The following is a 12,542-nucleotide window of genomic DNA, read 5'->3' on the forward strand; positions in this document are numbered from 1 at the left end:
TCTGGGCTCCCTGCTGGTGCAAATGCCAGTACCAGGAGGGGGTCTGGAGGGAGGGCCCACGGCTGTCTTTGTCCCCCGCGAGGCAACTCTGACTCAGGCTCCAGCTGCCCGTGGGAGGGAGGGGGCACCCGGGCTCCTGAGGTCGCCAGGGAGCGGCGGGACTGGGAGGCTCTAAAGCCCTCAGTGTACGTGTGAATCCAGAGCGGACACCGAGACCTTAGCGCGGGAACCAAGAGAGGACAGAGCTCCCCGGAGGCCACAGCGCGTGCACGGGGACAGGTGCGCCCTCCCCGCCAGCCCCCCTGCTCCTGGAACACAGTTCAGCGCGGAGGAGTCTTGCGCCCTCTTCCCTGAGCCTCGTCCTTGAGTCGGGGCCGTGGGCCGCATCCTGGCCCTCAGGGCTCGGGATGCGCGTGAGGACCCGGACTCCTAGGGGCGCAGAGGTCGGGAGCCCGAAGCAGGTGCCCTTGGCCTTGGTCCCGCCCCTTATCCGGTCCCAAGCTTTTTTCTCGCCCCTTGGCCTTGACCCCACCCCTTCGGCATGCCGCTGGCCCCGCCCCTTTCTGGCCACCGTGAGGCTTGGGGTCACTCAGCCCCGCCTCTCTTCTTGACCCCGCCCCTTGGCCGCACCCACCACTTCCGCCCCACGCCCAAATCGCCCGGGGCCGGTGGTGGCCGGGGCTGACAGCAGGAGTCGCGCAGAAACTCGCCTGCCCCGAAGTCGCTGGATTCGGGCCTGGATCCCAGATTATCCGCAGCCTAGGGGAGTGGAGAGACGCCCAAGGTTACTCTGGGTCCCGGGACTCCAGTAGCGTCCCTCCCCCCGCCCCCCACGCCAACCACTGAGCGCCCTTCGGAGTCCCGGGAGGAAAGCGTAGGGGCGGGGAACTCTCGCATCTCTTTCCTCCCGGTTGCTCCCCGACTCTGCCCCGCTACTCCGCTATTTGGGGCAGTCGTTTCTACCGCACCCCCATTCTCTCCCCACCCTCGGGTCATGAGGGCAGGACCAGGCCTGCTCACACCTCCCTGCTGGGGGCGTTCCCTGGCCCTAGCAGGGGTCCCTCTGTCCCTACATGCCACATGACCTCTTCAATCTCCAAGGACGGCTGGGTGGCCCTCAAGAGCCCCATTTTGCAGATGGGAAGAGGGGCCCAGAGAGTTGAGGCCCAGTGAGATGCTACCAGCTTGTAGGGATAGTGCTGTGTTGAGCCATCCCTGCTGAAACGAAGGTGAGGGGTCAGGCCTTCCTCCCTGGCCTCACCAGCTGGGCCTCCCCAACCCCTCCTGGAGCCCCCAGCCTCTGGCTACCAGGCAGGAAGTGAAAGGGGCCTGCAGGAAGCCCCAGGAGGAAGCGAGACTTCAGCCAGCCCTGCCCCCACCGGCCAGGGCCCTGGGGACCTGGTGGGAATCAGACCCTCCTTCAGGAAAAGCTGGCCCGAAACACAGGCTCGGAGAGGGGCCTTTTCCCTTCAGTTCCCACCCGGAAAATGGCGCTTCCAGAGTCTGTCTGGGATCCCTCTTAACCAAAAAGAGAGACCAGCTGGGGAGAAAATCTGAGTAGTGATGAAACCAAGGGGTGGGGCCTGGCATCAGTCCCCGAGTTCTCCGCTCCCAAGGAGGGGGTCTGGGCCAATGACATTCTGCTAGGCAGGCATGCCCTCCAGGTGCAGGAGCCCAGGGTTCGCCCAGCTCCACCACCTACCTGTTGTATCTTGGGCCAGATCCCGTTACCTCACAGGGCCTCTCTTTTCCTATCTGCAAACTGGACCATATAATCCCTCCTCATGGATGTGAAATGGTCTAGATTTTCAGGAGAAAATTTGGACCAATAGGGACCTTTAAAAAGGTCAAGGCTGGGCCGGGCACGGTGGCTCACGCCTGTAATCTCAGCACTTTGGGAGGCCGAGGCAGGCGGATCATGAGGTCAGGAAATCGAGACCATCCTGGCTAACATGGTGAAACCCTGTCTCTACTAAAAATTAGGCGGGCATGGTTGTGGGCGCCTGTATTCCCAGCTACTCAGGAGGCTGAGGCAGGAGAATGGCGTGAACCCAGGAGGCAGAGTTTGCAGTGAGCCGAGATCCGGCCGCTGCACTCCAGACGGCGACAGAGTGAGACTTATGAGCGGTGGCTCATGCCTGTAATCTCAGGACTTTGGGAGGCCAAGGCGGGCAGATCACCTGAGGTCGGGAGTTCGAGACCAGCCTGGCCAACATGGAGAAACCCCGTCTCTACTAAAAGTACAAAATTAGCTGGGTGTGGTAGTGCACACCTGTAATCCCAGCTACTCGGGAGGCTGAGGCAGGAGAATCACTTGAACCTGGGGGGCGGAGGTTGCGGTGAGCCGAGATTGCACCATTGCACTCCAGCCTGGGCAACAAGAGTGAAACTCCGTCTCAAAAAAAAAAAGGTCAAGGCCTTTGGCACAACAACTGTGCTGGGAAACAGAGACCCCTGCATAGGCGCATGTGGAAGGAGGCCATCTTAGCCACAACAGCAAAAACCAAAGTATCCAAATGCCCAGGTGGAAAACCTTACCATGTTGAAAACTTTATTGTGAAGTCTTTAAAGAGAGAGAAACTTACCAAATATTAATATGATGGTCAAGACATGAATTTGTATGTATAGAATGATTACAATTATGTAGAAAAATACACCACACACTCGAGGCCTGGGGTTACTGGACACGGGTCATTTCTTCCCTGACTACATCATGGATTCCGGTCCAGAACTTCCAGATTGTCTACAAAATGCCTATCTTCATTTTTTTCACACAAAAAAATTTAAGCAAACACAAACACCCCACCCCGCTCCTCCAGGTGCTCTTATGAAGATCAGATGAGGTACTGATGTGACGGCTCTAGGTCTCAGTCTCTCATCTGTTAAATGCATATGAGAATTATCTAAGGTTCCTTCCTGCCCTTCTCTGGGGACCACAGGCCGGGAGGAGAACCTTGCATACAACCCCTCATGTTTCAGAAGAAAAAACTGAGAACTCAGGGGAAACTTCCTACCGGCTGGCGGGGCCAGCTGGGACAGAGAGATGCCCAAGGTTTGCATGTCTGAGCCCCAGAGGGGTTTCACCCACTGTCGGAGTTTTCACCTGCTGAGCTAACCCTGGCTGTTGCAAAAGATGGGGTGGGAGATGGGGATGTCCAGGAGAAGATGGGGTGGGAGATGGGGATGTCCAGGAGAAGATGGGGTGGGAGACGGGGTGTCCAGGAGAAGATGGGGTGGGAGCTGGGGTGTCCAGGAGAAGATGGGGTGGGAGACGGGGTGTCCAGGAGAAGATGGGGTGGGAGCTGGGGTGTCCAGGAGAAGATGGGGTGGGGCAGATAGGGTGGCCAGGAGCAGCTCAGACTCCCTCAAACCCAGATGGAAGGGGAGAGGATGGCTGGGCCCATGTGGGCCTGACCCCACCAACCCTCTCCCACACCTACTGCTTGTCACTTGACCTCACCCTGTCACCTGGCTCCCTGGGGGCAGGGGCATCTGAGATGGGTTCATGGAGCAAGTAGCCAGGCAGAGACCTGGATGTGAGTGGCCACTGTCTTCTGAGCTGGGCACACAACAGGTCCTTGGGACAGGAAGCACTGAGTCCAGAGGCCTGGCAAGGGACAGGAGGGGCAGGAGAAGCAGGGGCCTACAGGTGGCTCTGGTGGCAGCTCAGGGGGAGGCAGGCAGAAAACATCTGATGCATGGAACAGAAAATGCCCAGGGCCCAAGAGTGGAAAAACAGTGCCCAGAACTCCACCTTCTGACTCCTAGTCCAGTGCTCCCTTCCGACTCCTAGTCCAGTGCTCCCTTCCAAAGATGCTAAGCTGCAACAAGTTCTAAGGAAGCTGCCCAGGGCGGAGTCCAGGTCAGGAGGTTCTGACCCTGTGCAGGAGGGCAGGCAGGAGGTGGCTGACTGAGTGCACACTGTTGTCCAGGAGTGGAAAGAGACGGTCTTGTCCCCAGACCCCAGAGCAAGGAACACCATTGTAAGAGGAGAGAGCAGCTTCCACTGCGACGGTGGGTGACCAGGGGGCTGGCACAGGATGGCCAAATGAGCCCAGCACTGGGGGGCCAGTGCTTCAGGGGAACAAGCCAGAGAGAGAAGGGAGTTCAAGGGACCTCATGTCCACCTGGTTCAAGGTCACAGGCCTGCCCTGGCCTCTAAACAAGAGCCTCCTGTAGGTCCCAGCCCTTCCGTGTTTATGGCTGAATGTGCTGTGTTTTGGAGCAGCTGGAACCCCGGGTGGACCCTGAGAGAGCTGCCTGCCAGCATGTTCCTTCAGCTTGAGTTTGGAGTCCAGCCCTGGAGGCTGCGCACCTCCTCCCAAATGCAGGCTTGTGGCTCTGGAAGCTGCCACTGGGGTCAAAATGGCATCTTAGGTTCTGGCAGATTGGGCCAATCTCAGGGTTGACCCTGGGGTACAGATACCTGAGAATCAGCAAAATCCAGCTCAATCTTTTCTCCTTTGTTATTTCTTAAAATAATCTTGTACTAAATCCCAAAGCAAGAGAACCCATGAATTGATTATTCACTGCTGCCATTTGCATCAGTTTAAAAGCAGGACGGCTCTGAGGGCAGGTATTAAAGAAATAGAGGCCAGGCCTGGAGCCTCGTGCCTATAATTCCAGCCCTTTGGGGAGGACTGCCTGAGGCCAGGAGTTTGAGACTGGCCTGGGCAACACATCGAGACCCTGTCTTAAAAAAAAAAAAAAAAAAAAAAAAAAAAAGGCGGGCGCAGTGGCTCACGCCTGTAATCCTAGCACTTTGGGAGGCTGAGGCGGGCGGATCACGAGGTCAGGAGATCGAGACCATCTTGGCTAACACGGTGAAACCCTGTCTCTACTAAAACTACAAAAAAAATTAGGCGGGCGTGGTGGCAGGCGCCTGTAGTCCCAGCTACTCAGGAGGCTGAGGCAAGAGAATGGCGTGAACCCAGGAGGTGGAGCTTGAAGTGAGCCGAAATTGTGTCACTGCACTCCAGCCTGGGCGACAGAGCGAGACTCCGTCTCAAAAAAAAAAAAAAAAAAAAAATTAGCTGGGCGTTGTGGAGCACCTGTAGTCCCAGCTACTCAGGAGGCTGAAGCAGAAAGATCACTTGAGCCCAGGCTGCAGTGAGCTGGGGACCCATCATTGCACTCCAGCCTGCGTGATACAGCAAGACCCTGTCTCAAAAAAAACACAAAACACAAAACAAGGCCGGGCACGGTGGCTCATGCCTGTAATCCCAGCACTTTGGGAGGCCAATGAGGGCGGATCACGAGGTCAGGAGATCGAGACCATCCTGGCCAACACGGTGAAACCCCGTCTCTACCAAAAATACAAAAATTAGCTGGCTGTGGTGGTGCGTGCCTGTAATCCCAGCTATTCGGGAGGCTGAGGCAGGAGAATCGCTTGAACCAAGGAGTCGGAGGTTGCAATGAGGTGAGATCGCGCCACTGCACTCCAGCCTGGCGACAGAGCAAGACTCATCTCAAAAAAAAAAAAAAATCAAACACAAAAAACCACCCAACTACAAATTAGGCATCCTCCCACTTGGTCTTTTTTCAGATTCATTTTGGCTTAATGGTGCCTTCCCCATTTTAAAAGTGGTCTCTTACTCATAGTGCCCCAGCCTTTTGAAGGCACAGGAACAAGAGCTGGGCTGCCACCTTCAAGGGCTATCAAAGATGGTGTGGTTTGAAGCCAAAGGCAAGCACACCAAACTCCATGGGGGCTGAATGCTGTGGTCTGTAGCGCCTGTGCTTCTGCAGGGTTAGCCTGGTCCCAGAAAGAGGGCATGTGCATGCTGGAGTGAAGAGCTGAATTTGATTTCCAAGCCCCTGGCTGGGGGTCCAAAGGGAGGGCAGGGGCTACCTCCTGCCAGCTTCCTGCTATTGTTGCTCAGGGCCAGCCGTCTTGGTGGTCACCAGTTCAGTGGAGCCCAGCTCTGTGGCTGGCACAGGGACACTGTGGCCAGGTGGGGTGGTTCCTGGGTCTTCCCCAGGAGGAGGCCAGGCAGGAGCTGTGGCATCAGAGATTCCCGGAGACAGAATGATGACCTTGTCCAGGGGCTCTGGGGCTGCAGGCAGAGGGGATAGAGGCTCAGTACTGGGTCACAGCCTTCCCTCCCTCCCCTAGAAGACTCCTCTGGAGGGGCAGTCCTCCGTCAAATGAAGCCCACTGCAGGGTGGGGAGGGGTGGCACCTGGCTGACCCTGAGTCCATAGGCCTGGCCAGTGGGGAGCTGGCAGGGCAGGGAGCTGGGGAGCTGGAGCTCAGTCTGGCAAACCCTGCAGGGATTTATGGGGGAACCAAGCTCCCTTAGACTCCCAAAGGGCAGGACAGACTCCTCCCTCAGACGGGGCCCCCTTCCTGCAACCTGTCCCTTCCTCACACTGGGGTCTGTCAGGGCAGAGTTGTTCCTGGCTCCGACCAGGGTCTCAGGGGCAGGACTATGTCTCCCTCCCCCGCCTGAGCTCCTCAGCGCAAACTCTTTTCCGCTCTCTGTCTCCGTTTCCCCTTAAAGCCCTTCTCTCCCCCCAGGGGCCATGCATCACCCCCTAGACCGTCCCGACACCCCAGCCCCTGCGCCCCGCTCAGACTGGTTCCCCTACGCACGGAACTCACCGTCCTTGTCTCCGTCGGGGGCCTCTGCGGAGGACGCGCCGCGAAGCCGCCGCTGTCGCCGCCTCCAGCTCAGCAGGCCCACCAGGACCAGCGCCAGGACCAGTGCCAGGCCCAGCAGAGCGGGGGCGCCGAAGAGCAGCCCGGGCAGAGGCAGCGCCGCCTCGCCGGCCCCCGCGCCCACCGACTCCTGAGGCTGCAGCGCCGTCCTGGGCGCAGGGCTGCTGGCCCCGGCTGCTGCGGGAGGGGACAGGGAGGGAGGCCAGGGGTCCGAGGGGAGGGAGGAGCGGGGACGGGGAGGGGCGGAGGGGGGCGAGGCTGGCCGGGGAGGGGAGGGACAGCCGGGGGGCGGTGGACAAGAGGAGGGAGAGGCGGCGGTGAGGGCCACGCGGTGATCGCGGGCCCCTCCAGGCCCTGCCCACAGGGTCCCTTCAGCCCTCGGCGCCCCCGGGGGTCGGGGCTCTGCCTGCGCCCTGGCGATAGGGGCCCCCTCCTCCCGGCGCGCCCCGTGGGTCCCCCTTACCCGGTTTCGGCCGCGGCGTGCGCAGGAGCCCGCAGGCCACGCAGTGGCGGACCAGCAGGTCGAAGCACTCGGCCGGGATGCAGGGCGTGGGGGCTGGCGCGTCCCTGCCCCGCAGGCTCCGAGGACCTCGCCTCATGGTGCCGACGCCGCCGCACAAGCCGCGGGGACTGAGGCTGAGCTGGGCTCCGGGGCCCTCGGGGAGGAAGCGGGGGGCGGGGGGAGCACTCTGCCCTGCCCCGCCCCCGCCTGCTGGGTGGGACCGAGCTCGCCTGGGGCCCCCCTTTCTTTTTTTTTCTTTTTTTGAGACGGAGTCTCGCTCTGTGGCCCAGGCTGGAGTGCAATGGCTCGATCTCGGCCCACTGCAAGCTCCACCTCCCGGGTTCAAACAATTCTCTGCCTCAGACTCCCGAGTAGCTGAGATTGTAGGCGCCCACCGCCACGCCCGGCTAATTTTTGTATTTTTAGTACAGACGGGGTTTCACCATCTTGGCCAGACTGGTTTTGAACTCCTGACCTCGTGATCCACCCGCCTCGGCCTCCCAAAGTGCTGGGATTACAGGCGTGAGCCACCGCGCCCGGCCTGGCCTCCCTTTCTACCTGTGGTTCCCCAATTCAGCCACTCAACCAGCACCGCCTGGGCGGGCCCTCTGCTGGGTGCTGGGAGGTGTCTGGGGGCAGACCAGAGCCTCCTCTTGGGTAGGGAGGGGGATGGGCCCTGCAGCCAGGACACAGACCCTGAGTGGTTCCTCTGCTCCTTCTAGTCAAAGCCTCTCCATGACCCCGGGTGCTCCCCCACCATCTCCCCCACCCCACCTGTCTCCTCCTCTCTTCCTGCCCTTCCTGGACAGAGCTGGTTGGGGACATCAGACACCCGCTTTTTTTTTTTTTTTTTTTTTTGAAACGGAGTCTGGCTCTGTGCAGTGGTGCAATCTCGGCTCACTGCAACCTCTGCCTCCTAGATTCAAGCGATTCTCCTGCCTCAGCCTCCTGAGTAGCTGGGATTACAGGTATGTACCACCATGCCCGGCTAATTTTTATATTTTTAGTAGAGATGGGGTTTCACCATTTGGCCAGGCTGGTCTCAAACTCCTGACCTCAGGTGATCCGCCCTCCTCGGCCTCCCAAAGTGCTGGGATTATAGGTGTGAAGCCACAGTGCCCAGCCTGACATCAGACACTTGTACCAGGCCCAAGTAGCATGTGGGTCTGCCCTGAGGGAATCTCACACTTGTGCTGATGGGGGAAGACAGCCTCACAGCAAGGGCACCAGCTCATGTCATCCTGGAAGGTGGGCCAGAAGGCTTCATGGAGAGTGTGATGGTGAAGTGTTTGCCAGATGGACTGAGGTCTAGGGAGCAGACGGGGGTGAAGGCCAAAGGGGAGCAAAGGCTTGGAGGCCCAAACAGGAAGTCCAGGGAGTGCTGGGACTGAAAGGCTGGACTGGGGCCTTATCTAGCACATTAGGGAGCTTGGACTGTGGCTGGGAGACACGAGGGAGCCACTAGGGCTTTGTGCAGGGAGCGCCCAGGAAGATCTGCCTATGAGCGAGGGAACTGTGACTGCAGTGGAGGGAAGCCTGCCCACACCTGCTCCTTTTCTCCAGGGCTATGTGTCCTCTCCTGCTCACCTCTGTGTCTCACTGCGGGCCCCTCCTGTCTATCTCTGCTCCCCAGTGTTTGGGGTCCCCAACTGTCTGTCACCCGTGTCTCTCTCAGACTGAGTCTCAGAAGCACACACAAGCCCCTCCGCCCTCCTGGTCACATGCTACCCCTCCCCAGGGCCAGGGCTGGAGGGAACTCTGGGAGCTTAGGGCTCAGCAGGGAGCATGGGGTTAAATGCCACGCATGCCACCCAGACCCCTAAGCACTCAGGGCTGGGGAAGCACAGTGAGAGGAGAAACTCAGGGGCTGGGGAGGGAGCCTGGGGGCAGAGGGAGACCCTGAGCAGTGGCGAGGGGGAGGCAAACACTCCAGGCAGAGGGCGGCAGGGGCTAAGTCTTGGAGAGATGAAAGGGGAGCCTGAGCTGCTCTGGGGGCAGGCATGGCCACTGCCACAGGGGATGCTGGGAGGGAGGAGGGAGCATCCGGGCTGCGGATGGGCAGGGCACCAGGCCCAGGGCAGTACAGAACCTGGGGGTGTCTGGGTAGGAGAGAGATTCTGAGCTGTACCTGCAAGGGTCCCTCTCTCTGGCACTGTGGCCCACGTCCAGGGCAGGTGGCCCAGGGCAGGGGATGATGCAGCGGCTGGTCATGGAGTGAGGGGAGCAAGGCTTACCCCCAGGTTTCCAGCTTGGGAGACCCTGAAGGTTCACAAAGAACCCCAGTCAGCCAGCCCTGACTGGTGGGCGCTGGCCCACCCTCTCCATCCCCTGCACATGGGCCAGCAGCTCCCAAGCAGGAAGGTGTGGGCGGAGGAGAGCTGCAAAGGAGAAGTGGGGCTGGGGGCAGGTGTGGGTGAGCGTGGGTGTATGGTGATGTGGGGGTGGGGGCAGGTGTGGGTGAGCGTGGATGTACAGTACGGGGATGGAGGACAGGACCCTGGAGGGGAGCCAGGGCAGGGAAGGCCTCTCTGTGAGGCAGAGAGGTGGGGACAAAGCCAGAAGACTGAGCCATAACCCTGCCACCCACACACACGTCCATCCATGTTGGTGCTGCTATTACCCATTAGTGAGGGCTACAGAGGCCTGACTGAATACCAGGCAGCTCATTTAGCCCTTGTGCCAGACATGTGGGCAGACTGAGGCTTGTGGGAACCCAGGAACAGGGAACCTGTCCCTGGAGAGGGTGGCCCAGTGAGGCCAGAGTCGGGAGAATTTACAGGAGTTAGGAGGAGGGTGTCCACTTGCCCCAGGTCTGCGTTTCACAGCGAAGCACTGGCTGCTCTGACCCCCAGCAGAGACTTGAGGAGGCTGCTCTCAAGGCCAGAGAGAGTGGGAGGGCTGGAACCCACTGTCAGAGTGCCAGGGCCCCTCACCTTGGCCAGAGAGGGAGGCCAGCTGCTAAGAGCAGCAGACACAAATGAGACACCCACTCATGTGACACAAATGTTTGCTGGGTGCTCCCTATGTGCTGGGCCAGGTGCCGGGACAAAAGGCCTGTGGGATTCGTGTCTGTGTTGTGTGCAGGTGCCTGGCCTCACATGAACCTTTCCACTTAGGCCTCCTAAATGGGGTGGGGGTGGGGGGCTGCAGCAGGCCCTGTGTCGCTGCTTGGATGACAAAACAGTTAAGAAGAATTCACAATCAGACCAATGTGGGGAATGTTAGTTTACTCCTCAATGTATTCTTTTTTCCCCATGGCTTTTTTTTTTTTTTTTTGAGACAGAGTCTCTCTCTGTCGCCCAGGCTGGAGTGCAGTGGCACGATCTCTGCCCACTGCAAGCTCCACCTCCCAGGTTCATGCCATTCTCCTGCCTCAGCCTCCCGAGTAGCTGGGACTACAGGCACCCGCCACCATGCCCGGCTAATTTTTTGTATTTTTAGTAGAGACGGGGTTTCACCGTGTTAGCCAGGTTGGTCTTGATCTCCTGACCTCACGATCCACCCGCCTCAGCCTTCTGAAGTGCTGGGATTACAGGCGTGAGCCACCACATCCCGCCTTTTTTTTTTTTTTTTTTTTTTTTTGAGATGGAATCTGGCTCTGTCACCCAGGCTGGAGTGCAGTGGCGTGATCTCGGCTCACTGCAGCCTCTGCCTCCTGGGTTCAAGCCATTCTCCTGCTTCAGCCTCCTGAGTAGCTGGGACTACAGGCATGGGCCACCACGCCTGGCTAATTTTTTTTGTATTTTTAGTAGAAATGGGGTTTCACCATGCTAGCCAGGCTGGTCTTGAACTCCTAACCTCAAGTGATCCACCCACCTTGGCCTACACGCCTGGCCTAATTTCTTTTATTTTTTTTTTTGGAGACGGAGTTTCACTCTTGTCGCCCAAGCTAGAATACAATGGTGCGATCTCAGCTCACTGCAACATCCAACTCCCAGGTTCAAGTGATTCTCCTGCCTCAGCCTCTTGAGTACATGGGATTACAGGCACCTGCCACCAGGCCTGGCTAATTTTTTGTATTTTTAGTAGAAGCGGGGTTTCGCCATGTTGGGGAGGCTGGTCTCAAACTCCTGACCTCAGGTGATCTGCCAACTTTGGCCTCCCAAAGTGCTGGGATTACAGGCATGAGCCACCACTCCTGGCCTAATTTCTTTATTCAGGTCTTTTTTTTTTTTTTAATTTGAGATGGAGTCTCGCTCTTTTGCTCAGGCTGGAGTGCAATGGCGCGATCTTGGCTCACTGCAACCTCCACCTACTGGGTTCAAGCGCTTCTCGTGCCTCAGCCACCCCAGTAGCTTGGACAACAGGCACGTGCCACCATGCCCAGCTAATTTTTGCATTTTAGTAGAGACGGGGCTTCACCATGTTGGCCAGGCTGGTCTCGAACTCCTGGTCTCAAGAGACCTGCGCGCCTCGGCCTCCCAAAGTGCTGGGACTACAGGTGTGAGCTACTGTGCCCGGCCACCATGCTCTACTTTTAATTCACTGAATACTCTTTTTAAAAAGATAATTTGGGCCTGGTGTGGTGGCTCGTGCCTGTAATCCCAACACTTTGGGAGACCGAGGCGGGTGGATCACTAGAAGTCAGGAGTTTGAGACCAGCCTGGCCAACATGGTGAAACCGTGTCTCTACAAGAAATTAAAAAAAAAAAAAAAAATTAGCCGGGTGTGGTAGCTGGCGCCTGTAATCCCAGCTACTTGGGAGGCTGAGGCAGGAAGAATTGTTTGAACCCGGAAGGCGGAGGTTACAGTGAGCTGAGGTCGTGCCACTGCACTCCAGACTGGCTGACAGAGCGAGACCCCATCTCAGAAAAAAATAATAAATAAAATAACAAGATAGTTTGGGGTCTTCAGAGAGAAGAGGGTTTCTGTCGATTTTTGTGCCCCCAATTCTCCTGAAGACACCCTCACAAAGGGTCTGATGCAGGTACTATTAGGACATTTTCCAGATGAGAAAACAGAGGCTTTGAGGGCCAAGGGCCCCCTCAAGATGAGCCAGCAGGTGACAGGGGCCTGCAGGGGTCTGTGTCCACCTGACTGTGAAGCGTGGCCTGGGTCCTGCATGCTTCGGGGACGGGGTTGGGGAAAGTGAGGGCACTCTGGGGATGGGACAAGCACAGTGTCATGGGGAGCAGTCCTTGGGGACAGAGAGGCCCAGCCCCCCAGATCTGGATGTGAAACTGCTCTGGGGCCTGGGATGCACTCTGTACTTCAAAATCAGTTTTCGTTGTAATTATGCAGTAGTACCTGAACACGTGCTCAGGAAAAACCTGCAAACAATACAGAAGTCTATGAGTGACAAAGGGCGTTTCCCCACGGTCCCCAGAGGGAGCCTCTGTTTTCCCTTGGGAGCCTTTCTTCACTGCCTGTTCTGTGCCTT

General features: G+C 58.2%; 1 protein-coding gene across 1 annotated transcript; it reads right to left on the bottom strand.

Moving 5' to 3' along the window:
• Positions 1–2,534: 2,534 nt before the first annotated feature.
• Positions 2,535–7,292, bottom strand: TNFRSF13C (TNF receptor superfamily member 13C). Its single transcript, XM_054469951.2, has 3 exons — positions 7,124–7,292; positions 6,604–6,834; positions 2,535–6,056 (listed from the first exon to the last, which is right to left on the bottom strand). Exons 1-3 carry the CDS (start codon positions 7,257–7,259, stop codon positions 5,869–5,871), a joined length of 555 nt encoding a protein of 184 aa, XP_054325926.2. The 5' UTR covers positions 7,260–7,292; the 3' UTR covers positions 2,535–5,868.
• Between the last annotated feature and the right edge of the window lie 5,250 nt (positions 7,293–12,542).

This window comes from Pongo pygmaeus, chromosome 23 (genome assembly GCF_028885625.2).
Source record: "Pongo pygmaeus isolate AG05252 chromosome 23, NHGRI_mPonPyg2-v2.0_pri, whole genome shotgun sequence".
NCBI classification, from domain to species: domain Eukaryota; kingdom Metazoa; phylum Chordata; class Mammalia; order Primates; family Hominidae; genus Pongo; species Pongo pygmaeus.